The following is a 23,426-nucleotide window of genomic DNA, read 5'->3' on the forward strand; positions in this document are numbered from 1 at the left end:
ACCGTTTCTGTCTGGCCATAGAATTCTCGGATGTCCAGTCCAGTCTGGGCCCTCCAGTTCTCCAGAATTTCTGGAAGAAGGGAATCCCCTCCACTGAGGCAGTTCTGTAGATGGGGGAACTTGTAACTGAAGAAGAGAAATAAGAGTTTCCCCTCAGCCTCCCTGGAACCAAAGTCCACCCAGGCCTAGACCTGGTTTCTGGGTGCTTTAATGATGCAAATGGCTTCATGGGGTTATCTGTGTGCAAGAGATTCAGATAGATAGGCATGCATGTATGTGAGGGAGTCAGGGGGACGGGGCCAGACTCTCTTACCAATCCTCAAAGCCCCATCACCTGGAAAGATCCTGCTGTAGCAACATCCGGTAAACAAGGGGGGCACCAATCATGCTCTTGATTGGGTAGCTGGAGAGCGTCTAGAAGAAGAGAGCCAGGTGAGACATTGGTCACCAGGTCAGATGCCAACTTATGGCTATGCACAGTGGTTACGGTTGTGAGCTATGGAGTTGTAGAGGTCTGGATTAAAACGCTAGCTTGTTTACTATGTCTGTTTCAGGTCAAATGAGCCCCACAATTCTTATGCACCCTGAAAACACAAATAACAGGGAAATGAATACATATTATGGTAATGAAAAAGCCTAAGACTATTTTGAAACCTTTTTGTCAAATCCTGGATGTCTGTTCCTGCCAGTTTAAGACTTGCCCTCATTAACACAACCCTAGGAGTATATCACCCCCTAGCAACTAAGGGAAGATCAGCTGCCTCAGCACAGCAGCTGTCTTGGTTAAGTCCCTTAACCTTCTGTAGCCAACTTTATAATAGTTTGTTTCCAACCTTATTTTCCCAAAAATACTTTTGGGATATATTTTAGCTATAAAAGGTCTTTGAAAAGCTAAAGACATTAGACATTTATATCTATAGACATTTCAAAACAAGTGCTACAAAAAGACCTAGTACTGAATACTTGCCATGTTCTGTGTTATGTCATTTAATTTTCACAATAACCTCATAGAGGGTGTACTATCATCCTCATGATTCAGAGGGGAAACCCATGATGTACAAGGTTAAGTAGCTGCTCCAAGGTCACCTAGTCAGCAAGTAGTGGGATCATTATTTGCAGCATGTATTCCTGTAATATAATACCATCTCCATCCCATGCTTTTCTTTATGAAGAATATAATAGAGTATTGTCTTAGTCTGTTTTCTGTTGCTATAACTGAGTACCCAAGACTGAGTAATTTATGAAGAAAAGAAATTTATTTCTTGCAATTCTAGGGGCTGGAGAGTCCAAGGTCAAGAAGCTGCATCTGGTGAGAGCCTTCTTGCTGATGGGGACTCAGGGCATCACATGGCAAAGGGGCTCATGAGACAGAGCAAAACTGGCTTTTTATATAACAGACCTACTCTTCAAAACTAACCCACTAACTTGATAACCCATTAATCCATTAATCCCTCATGAGACCAAATCATCTCTTAAAGGCCCCACCTCTTAATACTGTGCCACTGGGGATTGAGTTTGTTGATGAAAGGTGCCAAACTCTGTAAAATATTTGAAGAGATTTATTCTGAGCCAAACATGAGTGACCATGGCCGTGACACAGCCCTCAGGAGGTTCTGAGAACACGTGCCCAAGGTGGTCAGGGTGCACCTTGGTTTTATACATTTTAGGGAGACATGAGACTTCAATCAAGCACATTTAAAAAATACATTGGTTTGGCCCAGAAGGGTGGGACAACTTGAAGAGGGGTCTTCCAGCTTATAGGTAGATTTAAATTTTTTCTGATTGACAATTGGTTGAGTTTATCCAAAGACCTGGGATCAATAGAAAGGAATGCCTTGGTTAAAATAAAGAATTATGGAGACCCAAGTTCTTATTTGCAGAGGAAGCTTTTAGGTACTGGCACTAGGCGTTAGAGAGAATAGGTTGTAAAATGGGTTTTTTTTTTTTTAAATCAGACTTGAAATCTGTATTGCTATTAATACCAGAGAGGTATAATGAGGCATGTCCCACTCTCACTTCCTGTCATGGCCTGAAACAGTCTCTTAGGTTAAATTTTTAAAAGAACCCTGGCTGAGGAGGAAGGTCATTCAGATGGTTGGGGGTGGCGAGGCCTTAGGATTTTATTTTTGGTTTACAAGTTTCATCATGAGTTTTGGAGGGCACAAATATTCAAACTATGGCAATGGTTTAAGCAAAATGTCTAGAAAAAATGACAAATGTGAATATCATGCAATCGTTTCCTTCAGATGCTCTTGGTAAACAGATATAAGCTACGAAAATGATGCCATATTCCTTATTGCTTTGCCTTACTCAACTTGCAACTACATACTCATTTGCTATATTTCTCCTTAATTTCCTTAGTCTTTCCCCCCCTACACCTCCAACTTATATTTTCCTAATGGACTTTATAATTTTGCTTCTGTTTTCATTTTTTTTTAAATGGTGGAACTTAATAAGAGCCAGTTCAAATCCTTTTGGGAAGGACACAGAGTAAGAATTTGTTTAAAACAGAGAATGACAGTATCATTTGAAGATAATTTCCTAAGAAAATTCAGACCACACCTGACTTTTTGACTTTTGAAGATGTCATCTATGCCTTAGCTTGAATCTTTGTTGCAGCCAAATAGATGTCTGGATGGGCCATCAGAGATCTGGGGGCATGGCAGGGAAATAACCCAACCCCTCTATTTAAGAGTCCAACATAGGGTGTATCTTTGTAAGCAAAATGAGGTCATTTTTATTGCTTTGTCGCTACAGGATAATGCATAGCTGCAGTTTGTGGTCTTACCTAATGGCTGTACCATCAAGTTCTATAGGAAAAAATTCCATTTATTCTTCTGAGTTGCTTCTAGAAAATCATCTTAAATTGGAAATAACCCAATGTTCATTAACAATAGGATGGGGGAAAATTTTGATAGATTCACAGAATGGAATACTATGCAGCCAGTTAAAGAACAAACATCTGATACATGCAACACATGGACTAACCTCACAGAGAATATTTTGAGTAAAAGAAGCCAAATGCAAAAGATTATATATAACGTGGTTCCATTTACATGAAATGCAAGAGGAGATAAAATTAATCTATGGTGATAGAGATCAAACGAATGATTAAGTTATGGGGTGTAGACACTGTCAGAGAAGGAGTATGAACACCTGCAGTGGTGGGAATACTTCATGTCTTGATCTAGTGGTGTTTACATGGGTGTCTGATATGAATTGGATGCTGTATCCCCACCTAAATCCCTATATTAAAGCTCTAACTCTCAACTTGATGGTATTTGGAGGCGGGGCTTTTAGGGGTAATTATACAAGGTAATGAAACAGGTGCCCCAATGAGAGCATGAATGTCTTTATTTTTAAAAAGGAAGAGATTCCAGCACTGTCTTTCTCAACCATGTGAGAATACAGCAATAAGGGAGCCATAACAAGCCAGAAAGAGGGCCTCCCCAGGAATCCAATTATGCTGGCACCCTGATCTCAGACTTACAGCCTCCAGAGCTATAATGAGTAAATGTCTGTTATTTAAGCCACCTAGACTATGGTATTTTATTATAGTAGCCCAAGCTGACTGAGACAGTATCTTAACATAGGTAAATTATTTTCAAACTGTACATTTAGGATGGTGGCACTCTATGTACTTTACCTTCAGTTTGTGTTTTATGCTGCAAATAAAAAAGGAAATGAAACGTGCACTCTCTCTCTCTCTCTCTCTCTCACACACACACACACACACACACACGAGGGAGATGGCATCCCCTCCAATATTCCAGCTTTCCCTTTTACATGTGGTTCATCAGCATCTATCTGATAGGTGACACCAGTGGACGAGCCCATTGCGGTTGTTGAGTGAACAAATGACCTACAATGTCTTTCTCCTGAACATACTGCTTTCTTCTATGTATGTGTCTGTCTCCTTCCCCAGAACATGAGCTCCATGAGGTCAGGGATCATTTCCATCTTGCTTACTGAACACTGTTCACCACATGGCAAGGGTTTAGCAAAAATTAAATAAGTTGAAGCAAACTACAATAAATTGAAGTGTGCAAACCTCGGGCTCACTCTGAATAACTGGTGCAAACAGGATCCTCTCTTACCTTTAGAATAATCAGTGGGTCAAATGTTGGCAAGAGATGAACAAATGTGCATGCTCCTACTGTCCAAGTTTCCAAAAGTGAGGTTATAATGTTCAGTATCCAACCTGTGTCTGATATGGTCCACATTATATCAGAGCCTTGCAGACCTGTCCAACTGAAAACACAGACAAAACACATGTACAGATAGGTGGGTGCATGCTGACCTTAGGATGTGTGGGACACTAAGGTGTAGGGGAAGAAAGAGAGGTGTGTGCGCAGAGGTCTGTGTGTATCTGCCTGCAGGTTTATAGGCATATGTCTAAGTATAAGTAGGAAGGGGGAAGAAAAGTTGTTCTATCCACACATCCTGCATCAACAGGAGATGAATGTTCAGAAGGTGGGACCCCAGTTGACATGACTCAATATATAATTGGGTCTCATTCTCATTTTACCTCCAAAACTTAGTACCATTTGTGGCATGCATGTGGTAACCACCCAGGAAAATTCTACTAACACAAAGCATCTGCATGACAAATATTCTAACAGATGCCTTGCCAAGTTCAAGTTTGGCTGAATAGAACTTTGCTTCTCTTTTCTTCAAGTACTGCAAATTGCCCGTATAGCTGATGGTCTTGCACTAAGTAAACTTATCAGTTTTCTCTCTTCAGGGCAGAATAAAAGGTTTAGACCTTTCTTAAAGCACGAATGATTTAGGCTAGACATGAACAACTTCCTTGTGACTGGGGACTGCCATAGTGTATCTTCTTTCCTGAAGATGATTAATGCTTTCAGCTCTTCAGGGAAATTAGGTCATAGTACAAGACTTCTCTAAGTCACTTTATATCTGTGAAAAATGAGATCACTACCAAATTTTTGGGGGGAAGGGGAATTTCATATTTTAGTCACATTTAAGTAATTTATCCCCTATCTTTTAGAAACTGCGTTTTACTGCAGCTCTTCTATTGTATAATTTTTATTAACTTATTTAATTTGCTGTCACTATGGTCTCATAGATGGAACATTTACACTTTCCATTTTTTGCATTATTATATTTTCCCATTCTAATAATAAAATTAACATGGAAGGAGGGATCTACTAAAAAAATTCTGATGATTTATAGATATCATTGTGTGAAGACCTTGGCACAGTGTTTCATGATTCCACAAATGGGATTAATGTAGCAGTGGAAAAAAAAAAATGCCCAACTATGAGGTCTGTGACCCAGAAATCCTGAGATCTCTGTTCACAAATTTATCCAATTATATCTTCCACTTCAATGAATTTGCAAAGTAATTTGCTGCTGACAAAAACTGCCCTTTTGGAACGTGGACAGTATCAAAGCAAATTGCCAGCACCCCAAACAACAACATAGAGATCAGTCTGGGGAAATGCATGTAAGCCTTTTGCTAATTATTCACCCTGCTAGGCATTTGGCTCAACACGTGGAAGAAGTTTTGAGACCCTGTGTTATCTAAAAGATGTGTCCCATTGGAGATCACTGGATACCCAGCATGTGAAGCCATGTCCTCTTTAGCTTTCCTTCTGAATTTTCTTTCTCAGAACCACAAGGTGGTAGCCCAGCCTAGGAGCACTGGATTTGAACTCAGAAAAGTCTTCATGCCTCGTCATACAATTCTCTGTAGAGAGAGAGAGCTCAGCTTACCCAGCATCCATCTTGGCCTTGAGACCCAGGCTTGAGTGGGAATGTTCTGCCATCTTGGGAAGCCCACTGGTCCCACTAGTGAAGTAGATGGCAACTGTTTCATGGCTTCCAGTCTCCACACATCGATGAGTGGTGGATGCCTCGCTGACAGAGACAGAGATTGTCATTTTCTCAGATCTAGCCTGGACACCAGATATCACAGTGACCCATCTTTTCCCACCACCCACTGTGCTGAAAAAGGCAAGTTGATCGAACCACCTCAGAAGAGAGGCTGCTGAGTGATTAATATCACGGGAGTCTGAGTCAATCAGAGTTGGGTTTGAAAACCACTCAAGTTTGGCACTTTGTTATCAATGCAACCCTAAACTAGTTATTTAACTTCCCTGTGTCTCACTTTATATCTGCAAAAAGTGAGATCAAGTCTAATAGAGTTACTGAGAAAGTTAACTCTACCACCAAAGCAATGAGCAACTTGCTTAGCAAGAACTCAATAAATGCTAATCTAATTGTTGTGAAGAGCCCTGGCATGACACCAAGTGGACGGAGGTGTGGAGTTAATATGAGTTTTCCAAGTACTTTCTTGGCACTCTCTTCTATTCCCTGGAAGCACCTACACATCTCTTGGACATCTCCAGTGTCCTGATTTTGAGCCTTTGAAAGCAGGCATTGGCCGGGCATGGAGGCTAACTCCTGTAATCCTAGCACTTTGGGAGGCCGAGACAGGCAGATCACGAGGTCAGGAGATCGAGACCATCCTGGCTAACATGGTGAAACCCCATCTCTACAAAAAATACAAAAAATTAGCTGGGCATGGTGGTGGGCGCCTGTAGTCCCAGCTACTCAGGAGACTGGGGCAGGAGAATGGCATGAACCCGGGAGGCGTAGCTTGCAGTGAGCTGAGATCGTGCTACTGCACTCTAGCCTGGGCAACAGAGTGAGAGTCCATCTAAAAAGAAAAAGCAGGCATCATGTTATTTATTTCTATGACATCTACCTTAAAGACTATGGCATTAGAAAGGAAAAGCTGAAGTTATCCCTTCAAGTTTCCAATCATATGTGCCCCTAATAGAGGGATTTCAGACATGTGACAGAGAAAATCATTAATCCAGCCAATCATGCTATCAACTTTTGGAAGGACACATGGAAAGAACTCTGCCCTTCATCAACCTCTCTTAGAGATACAGAAGGTGGGAAGAAGAGTCTAGAAACTCAACGTATCAGCCATCTCTTGGGTTTTCCCTCATGACCTTGGCCTCACCCCTGATTTGAGTCATAGTTCCAGTGAATAGTTCTGGGTGGGTTTCAACCCACTTGGTGTTAACACCATGTTGTTTCCAGTGTGCACCACAAGTGATTCACTTTGTGCCCCATAGTTTCTCTGTTTTACCATAGCATGGAACTCTGAGCCACTCTTTATGCATGAGTGTGCAGCCCAGCGTGTGGAGGCAATAACACCCCCAGGGCAACCCTCAACCTGTGGGGGTCAGATGCTGATGGGTCAGTGCTTTTCAATCCTTTAGAGGACAATCCTAGGAGGCATTATATGTGCTGCTCAGAAGGTCCAGGTAGATCAAGCCCCATTTAGTCCTTGCAATGACTTGAAAAAAAAAAAAAAAAAAACCCTTGCATTAGCTTTTATTTATTCCCAGCTTCACTCTTCCTAGTCCCATGCTCTGCTTCCTGCACCTCCTCAATAAAGCACCTGCACCTAAGTGCTTGGCTGTGTTTCCAGTTTTAGTTAAAACCCAGGCTGAGACATGTAGATACTCACTTTAATAGTTTCTTGAAGTTCAGCCACCCATCCCAGCTTTTCTCAGACACCAGTAACTTAATTCTCAGAGAAGGGCATTTAGATGCCACTGTGTCCACTTCTTGGATGACTTCATCCCCAGCAATGATAGCCTTGGCCTTAGACATCTGCAACCTATACAGTATGTCGGTGGATTTCATCTGGATGGTTCCAGGCATAAAGACGAGACCTAAAGAAGCCAACAGTTTAGAGAATTGGAAAGGATGGTTTTCTTTGTCCGTAGAGAAGCCTGATATAAACATCAAGCAGGGAGAAAGTGTGGAAGGAGAGAATGGGGAAGTATTGACCAATGGAGACTGTCAACAAAAAAGAGGACTACGGAATAGGGAGTGAATTTAACCTAGGATTCCTTGGGTTGTCAGTCTTAAGGGCCCTACTGAGACAAAGAAAAGAAACTGAATTGCTAATGTCACACTGTTGACAGTCTAAGACACATACAATTCTCCTCACCCATTCTCACCCCTCAAAAAAAATTTTCTACAGGAGTTTGCTGTATTCAAAACTCTTATATGATAACTAAAGAATCATGAAGAAAGGCACTTGGAATTATCCATGGTCTTGAAACACCAATAGCTCTAGGTCTTGGCTATTTCTTTCAACCCTCGGACACTAAACGCATTTTTATTAGATGAGAGTGCCTTCAGTTTTACATATACATGTACACACAAAGTATAGTTGTATATATTTATTGGGTACAAAGTGGTATTATAATTTTTGAAGACAATGTGAGATGATTAAATTAAGCAAATTAACATATCCATCACCTCAAGTATTTAACATTATTTGTGATGAGAACATTAGAAATTTTTGCTCTTAATGATACTGAAATTTACAGTACTCAATTATTAGCTATATTTAGCATGCTGTACAATTTATCTTTAAAAATTAGGCTTATTCCTTGCACATAACTGAGGTTTTATACCCCATGATTATCACCTTCCTAAATTCTTGTTCTTCGTTACTATCTTAATGAGACTCCTTTGAGTTTTAAAATCTTCTGTAGAATAACTAGACTTAGGGCCAGGCATGGTGGCTCATGCCTGTAATCCTAGCACTTTGGGAGGCCAAGGAAGGTGAATTATTAGAGGTCAAGAGTTCAAGACCAGCCTGGCCAACGTGGCGAAACCCCAGCTTTACTAAAAATACAAAAATTATCTGGGCTTGGTGGCACATGCCTGTAATCCCAGCTACTCTGGAGGCTGAGGCAGGAGGATTGCTTGAACCTGGGAGGCAAAGGTTGCAGTGAGCCAAACTCACACCACTGCACTCCAGGCTGGACTACAGAGGGAGACTCCATAAAAAAAATAAAAAATAAAAAAAGTAAAGAAAGAAAGAAAAAGAAAGAAAGGAAGAAAGGAAGAAAGAAAAGAAAGAAAAGAAAAACTACACAGGTTTCATTTTTTATGAAGCTTAAACCACATGCCCCTCCTGTTAAATAGCTTTTAATCTTAGCTCACTTTCTTCCCACTCTCAACACTTTGGGATTCTCACTGCACACCTGTAAATATCCTCGAATGTTTCTCTACCATGGTGGTCATATTGAGTCAGACACAGAACAATAGACACAACTTTTCCTCTGGGTTCTCCTTTCCGTCTGGCTATAATTTCAGTATGTCACCTTTCTTTCTGACTTGTTCTCTCTTTCCATGGGCTTCCAAGTTCCTGCAATTGGTTTGGTTGCCTCTGATAGTTTCTAATTCCTGGCTGCATTTATGTCTTTCTCTTTACCCACTCTCATGCTCAGCCCATTGTCCCCAGAATATGGGGTGGTTGGCAATTTTCAGTTGGGGTTAGGCGGTGTGCAAACAGAGGTGGAAAGGGCAGTTTGTGAAAGAGGTTGCTGGAGTTTCTTGAGGTTCTTTTTTATACCACTGTACTTCTCATCCTTTTAATGTAAAAGTTGATGATTCTCAAATTTCTGTCTCCACCTCAGATTTTAGACCCTTAAATTCAACTTGTCATCACTTCTGGAACATCACATGGACATCCCAGACTCAACATGCCCAAATTGAACTTGTCGTCTTTTCCTAACACATCCATATCTCTTTCTATATCTGTGTTCTTCACTCCAGTGAAAAACAGCACCATCCACCCACTTGCTGAAATGTCTGTGACTTCTCTCTCTCTCCCTCGCGTCTTCCTTGAAAAACGCTGTTATTCGTTCCCCTCAATTGCCTGTTAAATCCACTTATCTCCATCTCTACTACCTCAACCAAATTGAAGCCATCACCATTCCTTCACCTCTTATTGGAGATTTCCAATCCCACTATTGCCTTCTTCATCCCATTCCCTATTGAGCATCCAGTATGACCATCCAGAGGATGATCATGTCACTCAATGCATCAATGGTTGAGTGTTACTCAATCCATCAATCATTTTCCATTCACCACTGGATAAATGTCTACAACTCTTACCATGGCCCACAAGGCACTGCCAATTTAGCACCTGGCCACCTTTACATGTTCATTCTATTGCCACTACTTTCTTTTTATGGCCTGGACTTTAGGCACACAGATATCCTTTTAGGTTCTTTTGTAATTTCCAAGCTTCCCTCCCCTGTGACTTTGAAAATGCCTTTGCAAAAATTATGACACTGAGGGAAATCTGACACAGCTGACTTCATCTTGTTTCCAACCTCATAAGCTATCTGTCTTTGCTCATTCCTGGACATAGTCCAAGCTAACTATGGGAGGAATCCAGCTTATAGTCTAACTTTAAAATAAAAATGATAATAGCTCCTTCCTGAAACTAACTACCTCCATGCTTAGAGACTGAAACTGCCTTTGGAAAAATAACAAATTGGTCACAAGGCTAGAATTATAGTTCAGGAGTCATGGAGCCAGAGGTCACAAGATTTGTAACCTCCCCAATGTCTCCTGTAGATTACTTCACTATGGTAAAACCTAAGACTGATGTTTGAGGTGTTCTTCAGACCTTGCATTCTGATGGACCAGCTTGCACTACCCAGACCAGTAACTGATACCAAGAAACTAACTCAACCAGTTCTGTGATCTCTGAGGAGTTGACTCAGTACAAGAAGACAGCTTGAACCCATGTTTTCATCCCCAGCCAAACATATCAGCATTTCCTATTCCCTAGCCTCCTGCATGCCAAAGCATCCCTGAAAAACTCTGGTCTCTGATTTCCTGGGGAGGTGGATTTGAGAAACATCCTCCATCCTTCAGCTTGGCTGTCTATGCAATTATTAAACTCTTCTCTACTGCAACTCCTACTGTTTTCAGTGTTTGGCTTTTCTGGGCAGAAATCATCAGATGATTACATCTTTACATATGCTGTTCCCTTTGCTTGGCACAACCCTCTCTATCTCTTGGCAAAATCCTACTCATCCTGCAGATCTCAGCTCAAATGTCACTTCCATGGAGACTTTGTTACTCCTCATATTGGTTAATTCAAGTCTTCTTTTAGACCAGCATTGGCAAACTTTTTCTGCAAAGGGCCAAATAGTAAATATTTTAGGTTTTATGGATCAGACACTCTCTTGTTCCAACTACTCAAGTTGCCACTATAGTGCAAATGCAGCCACATATAATATGGAAACAAGTGGGCATAGCTGTGTTACAATAAAACTTCATTTACAAAAAGAAGCTGTGGGCAGGATTTGGCCTGCAGGTCACAGTCTGCCAAATTTGTTTTAATAGATTTTAATAGAATTCTCATGCCACTTATCATAATTCTGATTAAATACTTATATGTGCAATTAATAGTTCAAGAGCTTTCTCCAAAGGTCTGTAAGTCCCATGAATATGTAAATTATGTCGTTGTAGTTGTTCACTCTGCATAAGTGCTTGGCACATAGTTTGCTTAAATAAGTGGAAGAAGGGAGATGCCTTTCTTCATATGAGAGAGGACAGCATGCTCCAAGGAGGGGACTTCTTTTGGAAGAGGTGGCTGCATTTCTCTGCTATCAGTTTTCTTCACAAGGAAGACAGTTCTCTGTCAAGGTAGTCAGTTACCAACCTGCTCGAATGCAGCCCAAGATCAGCAGCCACCACTCAGGCACTCGGGGCAGCACCACTGCCACACGGTCCCCACGCTGCAAGCCACAGGCTTCCGAGAGGACGTTGGCTGCCTGTTGGCTGATTTCATTCAATTCTCTGAAATTCCATATCAATTCCTTCCCCTTCCCATTCACCCACCACAGGGCTGGGCTCGGGGGTCGCTTGCCAGCCTGAAGAAAGAGAAGCCCTGTTGATTAGGGGGCACTGGTACACAAGTAGGTAGGATAAATTCCAAGTCTTGGGATTGCCAAGTTGGTGCTTAGTAAGCTTTTTTATCTCAGCACCTCCATACAGTCTTAAAAAGTATTGAAAACCCTAAAGAGTTGTTATTTATGTGAGTTATATCTATCAATATCTACCATAGTAGATATTAAAACAGAATTTTTATAAATGCATGCTTTCAGAAATAATAGTAATAAACCCATTATATGTTAGCATGCATAATTTTTTATAATGATAAAGTATACTTTTCAAAATGAAAAAATAATGAGGAAAGTGGCATTATTTTATTTATTTATTGCATCTATTTATTCTGCAATTTCCTTTAATGTTTTAGGAGAATAACATTGGATCCTCTCATCTGCTTCTGCATTCACTCTGTTGTGAGTACCAACATGTACCTTCTGGAAAATGCTATTGAATACTCATGAAAGAATTAGAATAAAAAGGCAAATATCGCTTTAGGTTTATTTATATCTCTATTTACTTATTTTTTTTTAATTTTGTGGTAAAAATACATATAACATAACATTTCCAATTTTAACTATTTTTAAGTGTATGGTTCAGTGGCATTAAGTACATTCTCATTGTTATGCAACAATCACCACCATCCATCTCCAGAACTTTTTCATCATCCAAAGTGAAAACTCTGTCCCCATTACACAATCACCCCTCATCCTCTCTCCCCTTAGGCCCTGATAAACACCATTCTACTTTCTGTCTCTATGAATCTGACTATTCTAGATACATGATATTGTTTGAATATTTGTCCTCTCCAAGTCTCATGTTGAAATGCAATCCCCAATGTCAGAGGTGGGGCTTGGTGGGAGGTGATTGGATCATGGGGACAGGTCCCTCATGAATGCCTTAGCACCATCCTCTTGGTGATAAATGAGTTTACATAAGACCTGGTTGTTTAAAAGTGAGTGGCACCTTCTCACTCTCTGTCTTGCTCCTGATCTTGCCCTTTGTTATGCCTGCTCTTTCTTCATCTTCCACTATGATTGTAAATTTCTTGAGGCCCTCATCAGAAGCAGATGTCAGCACCATGCTTCCTGTACACTGTGCAGAACTTGGGCCAATTAAACTTCTTTTCTTTATAAATTACCTAGTCTCAGGTAGTCCTTTACAACAACACAAGAACAGCCTGATACAGAAAACTGGTACCAGAAGTGGGATATTGCTATAAAGATACCTGATGATGTAGAAGTAACTCTGGAACTGGTCATGGGAAGAAATTGAAGAGTTTGGAGGGCTTAGAAGAAGACAGAAAGATGAGGAAAAGTTTGGAACATCTTAGACACCAGTTAAATAGTTGTGACCAAAATGCTGATAGAATTATGGACAGTGAAATCCAGGCAGACCGGATTTCAGATGGAAATAAGAAACTTTTAGGGAACTGAAGCAAAGGTCCCCCTTCCTATACTTTAGCAAAGAACTTGTCTGCATTGTATTCATAGTCTAGTGATCTGTGGAAGTTATAACTTAAGAGTAATGACTTAGGAAATCTGACAGAAGAGATTTTTAAGCAACAAAGCATTCAAGATTTGACCTGAATGTTTGATGAATAGATAAATAATTTTGAATATACGTAACAATGGAATATTATTTCAGCCTTAAAAATGAAGGAAATTCTGACCTATGTTACAACATGGATAAACTTTGAAGACATGCTAAGGGAAATAAGTCAGACACAAAAGAAATACTGTATGATTTCATTTATATAAGGTATTGTATTAGGCTGTTCTTGCATTGCTATAAAGGAATATCTGACACTGGGTAATTTATAAAGAAAAAAGTTTAATTGGCTCACAGTTATGCAGAGTGTACAGGAAGCATGGTGCTGACATCTGCTTCTGGTGAGGGCCTCAGGAAGATTACAATCATGGAACAAGGTGAACGGGGAGCAGGTGCATCACATGGCAAGATCAGGAGCAAGAGAGAGAGAGCATAGGGAAGTACCACGTTTGTTTAAACAACAAGATCCCTCATGAACTCATGCATAGCCAAGGGGATGGTGCTAAGTCATTGGTGTTGGACCTGCCCTTCCACCAGGCCCTACCTCCAACTCTGTGGATTACATTTCAACATGAGATTTGGAGAAAACAAATATCCAAACTATATCACTTTGCTCCTGCCCTTCCAATTCTCGTGTCCTTCTCACATTGAAAAATACAATAATATATTTTAAAGAGATTTTTTGTCTATTTGTTAGTAAGTATTTGGGCCGTTTAACCTTTCAACTACTGTGAATAAAGCTACTGTGAACATGAGTGTACACATATTTCTCGGAGACCCTGATTTTAAGGTTTTTTTGGTGTATGCCCAGAGTTGGAATTGCCGAATGGTAATCCTATTTTTTAATTTTTGGAGAAAATGTCATATTGTTTTCCATAATAGCTGTAACATTTTACATACCCATCATGATGCACAAGGGTTCTATTTTCTCTGTTTTATTGTAAAATAGACTCTTCGCATATCCCCTGAAAGAGTCTCATGGATCCTCAGGGGTTCTCAGATCATAGTTTGAGAGTAATGATGCAAAATGAAAGAGAAAACATGTGGCAATTTTATTAGATATTTCAAAATTTGGCTCCATCAGAGTTATACCACCTTGTGGTAACACATGAGAGTGTCTGTTTCTTCACAGCCTTGCCAATAGAGTTGTTAAACCTTTGTATTTTGTTCTTGCTCATTCCTGGGCATAGACCAAACTAACTATGGGAGGAATTTAGTTTATAATTTAACTTTAAAGCAACGATGACAATAGTCTCTTCCTGAAACCAACTCCCTTCTTGTTCATGGACCTAAACCCCTTTGTGAAATTAATGCAATTCCACGGCATTAGAATTATGGCAGATGATAGGGACCTCAATTCTGCTAAGCTATAAGCATAGTCAGGCAGTAACCAGCTGTTGTTCCCTAGCTTGCTTACTGCTTAGGAGTCATGTAACATCACTATTGTAAAATCTAAGACTGGCCTTTGAGATATTTTTCAGACATTTGCATTCTGGAAAATGTAGTGACACTACCTAGACCCATGACTCTATAGCAAGGAACTGACTTTACCTGTCCTGTGACTGCCTTACCCAGAAACAGACTCAGCACTTGAAGACATTTCTCACATCTCTATAATTTCATTCCCAACCAATCAGTAGCACCCATTCCTTAGCCCCTTGCCCACCAAATTGTCTTTTGATAACCCTAGTCTCTGAGCTCTCAAGGGGGCAGATTTGAGAAATATCTCCCATCCTTCCACTAAGAGGCCTTGTGATAATTAAACTATTTTTCTGAAAGAAAAAAAAATCTTTTGTATTTCACTAACAAGATAGGTGCAAAAATGTTATTTCAGTAAAATTTTCAGTTGCTTTACTCTTATTATGAGGGAGGTGATAATTTTTTTATGTTTAATGGCCATTTGAGTTCACTTTTTTGTGAACTATCTGTTCATATACTTTGCCCAGTTTTATAATGAGTTGCACTCTTTTATTCTTGGTTTCTACAAGCTCATTTCATATTATTAACTTTTTGCTGTCATATGAGTTGAATATTTTCCCCACAGTTGTCATTAGTCATTTATTTTGCTAATGGTGTTATCTGTGAATGGATAAATTTTTTTATGTTTATATAGCAAGTTTACTTTTACGGATTCAGAATGGCGAGTCATGGTAGTAAGGGCCTTCCTCAATATTTAAAGGGCCTTCCTCATATTTAAAGGAAGTATAACTTTAAAAAAATCCAGAAATCTAAATTTTTGTTTGAAAATTTTCAATTTTAAAATGTTAACCTTATGTTTTTTTTTAAGAGTACCCACACCTAGGGCCGTCTTCAATCTAGAGGCAAGGCATTTGCAATCTCCACACTAAGACTGTTTCATAGTGTTGGGAACTTAGGACATCATGTCATAATCATGACTCTTTCTGAGCACCAATGTATTAAGCCCATGCTGGTAGCTCCACCCCTTCCCCTACCCCTAGCTAGAATGAATCCTTCCATCCTACAGAGTCACAGGACTTCAGGTGAAGGCAATTGATGGATCAGCAGTGAATGGATTAAAAGTCTAGAAGCTCAGGGCTGGGAGGGAAAATCAGAAATTTCTTCAGCTTTTTATTTCTTGGATGTCTCATATTGAAGCCTTTTTGATAACTGTTGCCTCATAACTATCTTACTTGCATACCTGTATTGACAGGGACACGTGACCTAACTTTCTGGGAAGACTCAGTCTTTGATCAGTGCTAATTCGCCCCCCACTTTTTTGAGAGACAGGATCTCACTCTGTGGAGTGTGGTGGTGTGACCACAGTTCACTGCAGCCTCCAACTCCTGGGCTCAAGCAATCTTCCCACCTCAACCTCCTGAGTAGCTAGGACCGCAGGTATGCACCACCATGCCTGGCTAATTTTGTTTTAAAATTTTTGGTAGAGACAGAGTCTTCCTGTGTTGCCCAGGCTTAATTTGCTGTTATTAGATTCAAACCTACCTCTTCTACGACCCCAGACCACTAGTCCTCATTTCACCCTGGGAGGTCACAACAGAGCATGCACAGTCTACATACAGTGTAAACAAACTGTGTGTTGGCTGTCAGGGAGTTACCAGGTTGCCACGCTCCTATGCCTTTCTTCCTTCCAAGCTCATGCAGTCTCTCTCCCATACTCTACTGCCTTCATGGAAGATGAGTGTTTTGTCCATAGCATATTACAGTGCCTTACATGTAATAAGTACTTAACAAATATTTACTGAATTAATGGATGAATTTTAAAAGTCAACCGAATTATCTCACTTTGTGCCTCTTTTCCACCCCATTACCTTCTCCATGTCAGCCCAGTGATCCAACACATCACTAGCAAAGTTAAACTTGGCCGGCGCTTCCTGGTGGCCCCACTGCACGGACACCAGTTGCCTAGTATTAATGTAGAGAGTGCGGCTGGACATCTGAGTACCCCACAGGGTGCAAAGTCCCTGAACTTTTCGCAGCCAATGCATGTTCAGACCTGTAAAAGAAAGAAGAGACACAGGTGAGAGCTTCTTTAACAGATTGCTCTACTGATCATCAGCAGCTTCAGGAGATTCATCCCAACCTTACAGGATTCTTTCCAGGAATTAATTTGCTGTGGTTATAAGTAAATTGGCACTCAGCATCTGTTTCAGTCTCCTTGTGGGGTGCTGTTTTCTAAAGGCACAAGATGATACAGACCCAATCCTAGATCCTACGTCTTCAACACTTCTGACAGTTTTGTGAACACCCAATTCCATATAATAAATCCCCTTGTGCTAAAATACAGTGGGTATTGTATTGTTGTTCCCAGAAATTCACTCCCTTCCTATTCTAGGATTATAAATCCCCATTCATTTTTATGTGACTTCCCAGTGCATTCAGGAGGAAGAATATGTATCCACCTCTCATTGACTTTGGCTTGCTCATGAAATATGCTTTGGTCAATGAGTTGTGAGTGTCTGGAATTGTATGGTTCATCAGAAACTCTCACATTTCTCCCCTCTGCCTGAGACTTGCATAACCCAGCTCATGCTGTACTTTCAGACTGGGACTCAGAACAACAAGAAATGTGGAGTTGAGCTGAGCCTAGAATGGCCACTAGCAACACACAGACCCATAGGGGGAAAATATGTATGACCAAAAGCTACTAAGATGTATAGGGTGTTTGTTACTGTAGCAAATGCTATCTAATACAAGTAGCATTCTTTTCTTTAAATTGAATCTGGACCGATACATCCTAAATCCCAGATCCTATGCATCTAGTGTGCAGGACCTAATACAATCACTTTGGAAATTATAACTGTCATAATTTTTGTTTCTATATAAATTCTTTATTGGTGACTTGTGACATTTTTGTGCACCCATCACCCGACGAGTATACACTTAACACTTACAGTATACACTTAACAGTATACATTTAACCCACTTTGTACCCTTTTATCCCTTACCTCCTTCCCATCATTTCCCCCAAGTCACCAAAGTTCATTGTATCATTCTCATGCCCTTGCAATCTATAGCTTAGCTCCCACTTATGGGTGAGAACATATGATGTTTAGTTTTCCATTCCTGAATTACTTCATTTTGAACGATGGTCTCCAATCCCATCCAGATTGCTGCAAATGCCATTAAGTCATTCCTTTTTATGGCTGAGTAGTATTTCATTGTATAGATATACACTATATATGATACTATATATTATATATACTATGTATGCATTACATATAGTATATATGAAATATGAAAAATTCTATTTTATATATGTTTACATTTTATATAATATATATAATATGGATATTATATATATTGCCACATGCCTGTGCCTTTCTTCCTTCTAAGCTCATGCTGTCTCTCTCCCATACCATGCTGCCTTCATGGAAGATGATATATATTTTTTATATATATATATTAAAAAAATCCATAAGCTTGGAATGAAGAAAGGCACAGGAGTGTGACAATATAGATATATATATAATATGCGTACTATGTTATATATAATATATAGATATATTATATATAATATATGGATATTATATATGTTATATATAATATATTATATAAAATATAATGTAATACACATATAATATAATAATATATAATATATCCATATGTTATATTATAAATATGTTATATATAATATAATATATACTGTATATTATATCTATATCTATATATGCTATACTATTATATATCTATAAGTGGTGAGAGTGAGCATTCATGTCTTGTTCTAGTTATCAGAGTGAATTTATATATAAAATAGTATAGTGTATATATAGATATATAATATATGATATATAATAATATATAATATATGATAGTATGTTATGTATAGATATATAACACTATACTATTATATAATATATACAATATTATATAGAGAGATACATAGTATACTATTATATAGTGTGGCCATATATAGTATATATATAAAATATATAAAAATATATAAAAATTTATATTTATATATATAAAATGTTATAAAAATATATAAGTTTTTATATATTTTATATATACTTATATTTTATATATACATATTTTATATATACTTATATTTACATATTTTATATATATTTATATTTTACATAATATGTATTGCCACACTCCTGTGTCTTTCTTCCTTCCAAGCTCATGGTGTCTCTCTCCCATACCATACTGCCTTCATAGAAGATTTTTTATTTATATATATATATAAAAAAATATATATGTTATATGTTCATGAGCTTGGAAGGAAGAAAGGCACAGGAGTGTGGCAAAATATATTATATATTATATACAATATAAATATATATACAAATATATAAATATATTTTATATATTTTATGTTTTATATATACTATATATAGCCACACTATGTGATATATAGTATATATAGATATATAAAATATATGCATAGTATTATATATTATATTATATATTATATAATTATAAAATGTATATATGATATATTTCATATATATCATATATTATATAATTATATATACACTATACTATATATAAAAATATATGTTATATATTTATATAGAAATATTAAAAAGTTATAAAAATATATAAATATTATATATTATATATTATATATATACACACAAGTTTCTTTACTTGTTGATTGACAGGCATTTGGGCTGGTTCCATATTCCTGTAATTGTGAATTGTGCTACTATAAATGTGCATGTGCAGTGACTTCTTTCGTATAATGACTTATTTTTCTCTTGGTAGATATCCAGTAGTGGGATTGCTGGATCAAATGGTAGTTCTACTTTTAGTTCTTTGACAAATTTCCACACTGTTTTCCATAGTGGTTGTACTAGCTTACATTCCCACCAGCAGTGTAGAAGTGTTCCCTTTTCACCACATCCACACCAACATCCATAATTTTTTTATTTTTTTATTACAGCCATTTCTGCAAGAGTAACGTGGTATTGCATTGTGGTTTTGATTTGCATTTCCCTGATCATTAGTGACGTTGAGCATTTTTTCATATGTATGTTGGATCTTCTTTTGAGAATTGTCTATTCATGTCCTTAGCCCACATTTTATGGGATTTTTTTTTTTTTCTTGTTTGAGTTCCTTCTAGATTCTGAATATTAGTGCTTTGTTGGATGTATAGATTGTGAAGATTTTCTCTCACTCTGTGGGTTGTCTGTTTACTCTGCTGACTATTCCTTTTTCCATGCAAAAGCTCTTTAGTTTAATTAAGTCCCATCTATTTATCTTTGTTTTTGTTGCATTTGCTTTTGGCTTCTTGGTCATAAAATCTTTGCCTAAACGAATGTCTAGAAGGATTTTTCTGATGTTATCTTCTAGAATTTTTATAGTTTCAGGTCTTAGATTTAAGTCCTTGCTCCATCTTGAACTGGTTTTTCTATAAAGTGACATATAAAGATCCAGTTTCATTTTTCTACATGTGGCTTGCCAATTATCCCAGAACCATTGGTTGAATAGAGTATCCTTTCCCCACTTTATGGTTTTGTTTGCTTTGTCAAAGATCAGTTGACTGTAAATATTTGGGTTTATTTCTGGGTTCTCTATTCCGTTCCTTCCGTTCCATGGTTCTATGTGCCTATTTTTATACCCAGGACCATGCTGTTTTGGTGACTATGGCCTTATAGTATATTTTGAAATCAGGTAATGTGATGTCTCCAGATTTGTTCTTTTTGGATAGTCTTGCTTTGGCTATGAGGACTCTTTTTTTGGTTCCATATAAATTTTAGGATTATTTTTTCTAGTTCTGTGAAGAATGATGGTGGTATTTTAATGGGAATTGCACTGATTTTGTATATTGCTTTTGGCAATATAGTCATTTTTACAATATTTATTCTACCCATCCATGAGCATAGGATGTGTTTCCATATGTTTGTGTCATCTATGATTTCTTTCAGCAGTGTTTTGTATATGACCAGAGGATGAGTCCAGGGACCCACTAGACACACTTTAAGTTGGACCTGAGCTAAAACTCCATGAATCACCTGACCTCCCTAAGCCCCTACTTTAACTGCAGTACCACAATGTTTTGGGTCCTCTGGAATCAACATCAACTCACAGCCAGTGTCCAGTAGTCCCTTAAATGTCTCATAATTTCCCTTTCCCCAATGCATAGCTACCCTAGTAAAAGGCCGGAGGTCTCCTTGGGGAAGGATGGGATAAAGATTCACTGCATAAATTGTTGGTAATGTAGTGGGGTCCTTCCTCAAGGGGACCTGGCCTCCCCTTTATTCAAGGGGTTCTGGGTCTGTAAACTGGCTCAAGTCTGGAAAATGATTGAGGGGCCATGATTCTGTTTTTATAATTCAAATTAGTCTTTTGTCCATTTGACCTAGAAGTTTTCTGCTTGCATAAATTAGGCTTCCTATCAATTTCATTTCTGGGAACGCTGTGATTAATTAGCCAACGCCAGAGCTCTACATGAGTCAGACTACGCTAATTGCCACTTTGCTTCTGCTGTCCATTACAGTAGCGATGTCCACCTTGCCTTTGATGGATGGGTGCTGCCACTTGGCTCCTGCCACCTCAGGATCCAATTATTCCCATTGTATTTAAATTTTGTAGTTGAATGACTGCAGTTCCCACTGTTAGATCTGACATACAGAGAAGAACAATTACAGGGTCCTTCAGAGAGGCAGGTGTTGCCCCCACAAGTGTATTTTGTAAGGCATTGGTCAAGGGTACATCTTCTGGATGCTTCCAGCTGGGAAGAGTAGGTCTAAAGTGACCAATCCACTCCACCATCCAAGTCTCCCTAAGTCTTTGGATCCCTTCCTCTACATTAAACCAGGGGAGATCAGGCATTTCTAGCTCGCTCATGGTGGGCCATCTATTAATCCATATTTCAGTTAACCAAGCAAATAAATTATTATAACATTTTCTAACTCCCCAAGCTGCAACATTAAATGAAGAACCCCTACTTAATGGGCCCAAATCCATAAATTCAGACTGATTCAACTCTATGTTCCTTCCACCATTATCCCACACCCTTAATATCCATTCCCATGTCTGTTCTCCAGATTTCTGTTTATATAAATTAAAAACTCAAGCAGTTATTATCTAGTGTAGTGAACCTCCTGATGTGTCACACTCTCAACCTCACCTCTAGGGGCCCACCAGGACTTTAGTCTAGTTATAAGTCTAGAAGCAAACAGGAGTGTTGGGGGTGGCTCCTGAGGAGAATCAACATTGTCTTGCTTGGCAACCACCTCAGGGGAGGCCATCACTGTTGCCTCAGGCAGTGCAGAATTTATCCCCTCAGACAAAGGTGGAAAGGCTGATGGCAGCATGGGTTAGGGAGGGAATGCTGCCACTACTGGGTGGGTGGGAAGCTGTTTCTTCTGGCAAAAAAAGTTCACCAGAGTTTACAAACTCAGTGTCCCCAGCTTCACCAGGGTCCTCCCATACGTTCCCATTCCAAATTGCAGGGTCTTATTCTTTTCCAATTTATCAGGGGAAACAGCCCCCAATATTTCAACATAGGTTCTTTCTATTTTCCCTAAGTGTCAGATGGTCTGAGAAATAAAGAGAAAGAGTACAAAGAGAGAAATTTTACAGCTGGGCCTCCGGGGGTGTCATCACATATTGGTAGGACCATGATGGCAACCTCAAGCCATAAAATCAGCAAGTTTTTATTAGGAATTTTAAAAGGGGAGAGGGTGTATGAACAGGGAGTAGGTCACAAGGATCATGTGCTTCAAAGGGCGATAAAAGTCACAGGGCGAAGGCAAAATTAGAATTACTGATGAGGTTCTATGTCCCACTGTGCACACATTGTCTTGATAAACATCTTAACAGGAAACAGGGTTCGAGAGCAGACAACCGGTCTGACTAGAATTTACCAGGCTGGAATTTCTCAATCCTAGTAAGCCTGAGGGTACTGCAGGAGACCAGGACACATTTCAGTCCTTATCTCAACCACATAAGACAGACACTCCCAGAGTGGCTGTCTATAGAACTACCCCCATGAATGCATTCATTCCCCAGGGTTGTTCCTTGCTGGGAAAAGAATTGAGTGACATTTCTCCTACTTGCACATCTGTCTATAGGCTTTCTGCAAGAAGAAAAATATGGCTCTATTCTACCTGACCCTGCAGGCAGTCAGACCTTATAGTTATCTTCCCTGGTTCCCTGAAAATCACTGATATTCTGTTCTTTTTCAGGATGCACTGATTTCATATTGTTCAAACACACGTTTTGCAATCCATTTGTACAATAGTGGTCCTGAGGTGATATACATTCTCAGCTTATGAAGATAACAGGATTAAGACATTAAAGTAAAGACAGGCATAAGAAATTATAAGAGTGTTAATTGGGGAAGTGATAAATGTTCATGAAATCTTACAATTTATGTTCAGAGATTGCAGTAAAAACAGGCGTAAGAAATTATAAAAGTATTAATTTTGGGAACTGATAAATGTCCGTGAAATCTTCACAATTTATGTTCTGCCTCAGCTCCAGCCAGTCCCTCTGTTCAGGGTCCCTGACTTCCTGCAACACAATCAATGCCCTCACTTTAACAGTAGACACTTGGTGAGGCTGGGCATGCATCTTTCATTGCAGGTCAGCCACTCACATGACAAGAGCTTATGTCTGTTTTTCCACAATTTCAGCTCTTTCTCTACAGGAGATTAGACTCTCACTCAGGGCAATCTTGGCAGATTTGAGGC

At 39.0% G+C, this 23,426-nt stretch overlaps 1 protein-coding gene across 3 annotated transcripts in view; it reads right to left on the minus strand.

Moving 5' to 3' along the window:
- The window catches only part of ACSM2B (acyl-CoA synthetase medium chain family member 2B), a 42,316-nt gene that overhangs the window by 16,780 nt on the left and 2,110 nt on the right, over positions 1-23,426 (minus strand). For all 3 annotated transcript variants that reach the window (XM_021931802.2, XM_021931801.2, XM_003916625.5), the window contains exons 2-8: positions 16,593-16,777; positions 11,528-11,738; positions 7,511-7,718; positions 5,740-5,883; positions 4,098-4,251; positions 335-414; positions 3-126 (exon numbers count right to left, since the gene is read on the minus strand). In XM_021931802.2, coding sequence (XP_021787494.1) covers positions 3-126; positions 335-414; positions 4,098-4,251; positions 5,740-5,883; positions 7,511-7,718; positions 11,528-11,738; positions 16,593-16,769 — 1,098 coding nt within the window. In that variant the 5' untranslated portion in view covers positions 16,770-16,777. The remainder of the gene's footprint in view (positions 1-2; positions 127-334; positions 415-4,097; positions 4,252-5,739; positions 5,884-7,510; positions 7,719-11,527; positions 11,739-16,592; positions 16,778-23,426) is intronic.

Source organism: Papio anubis, chromosome 18 (genome assembly GCF_008728515.1).
Source record: "Papio anubis isolate 15944 chromosome 18, Panubis1.0, whole genome shotgun sequence".
Lineage (NCBI taxonomy): Eukaryota > Metazoa > Chordata > Mammalia > Primates > Cercopithecidae > Papio > Papio anubis.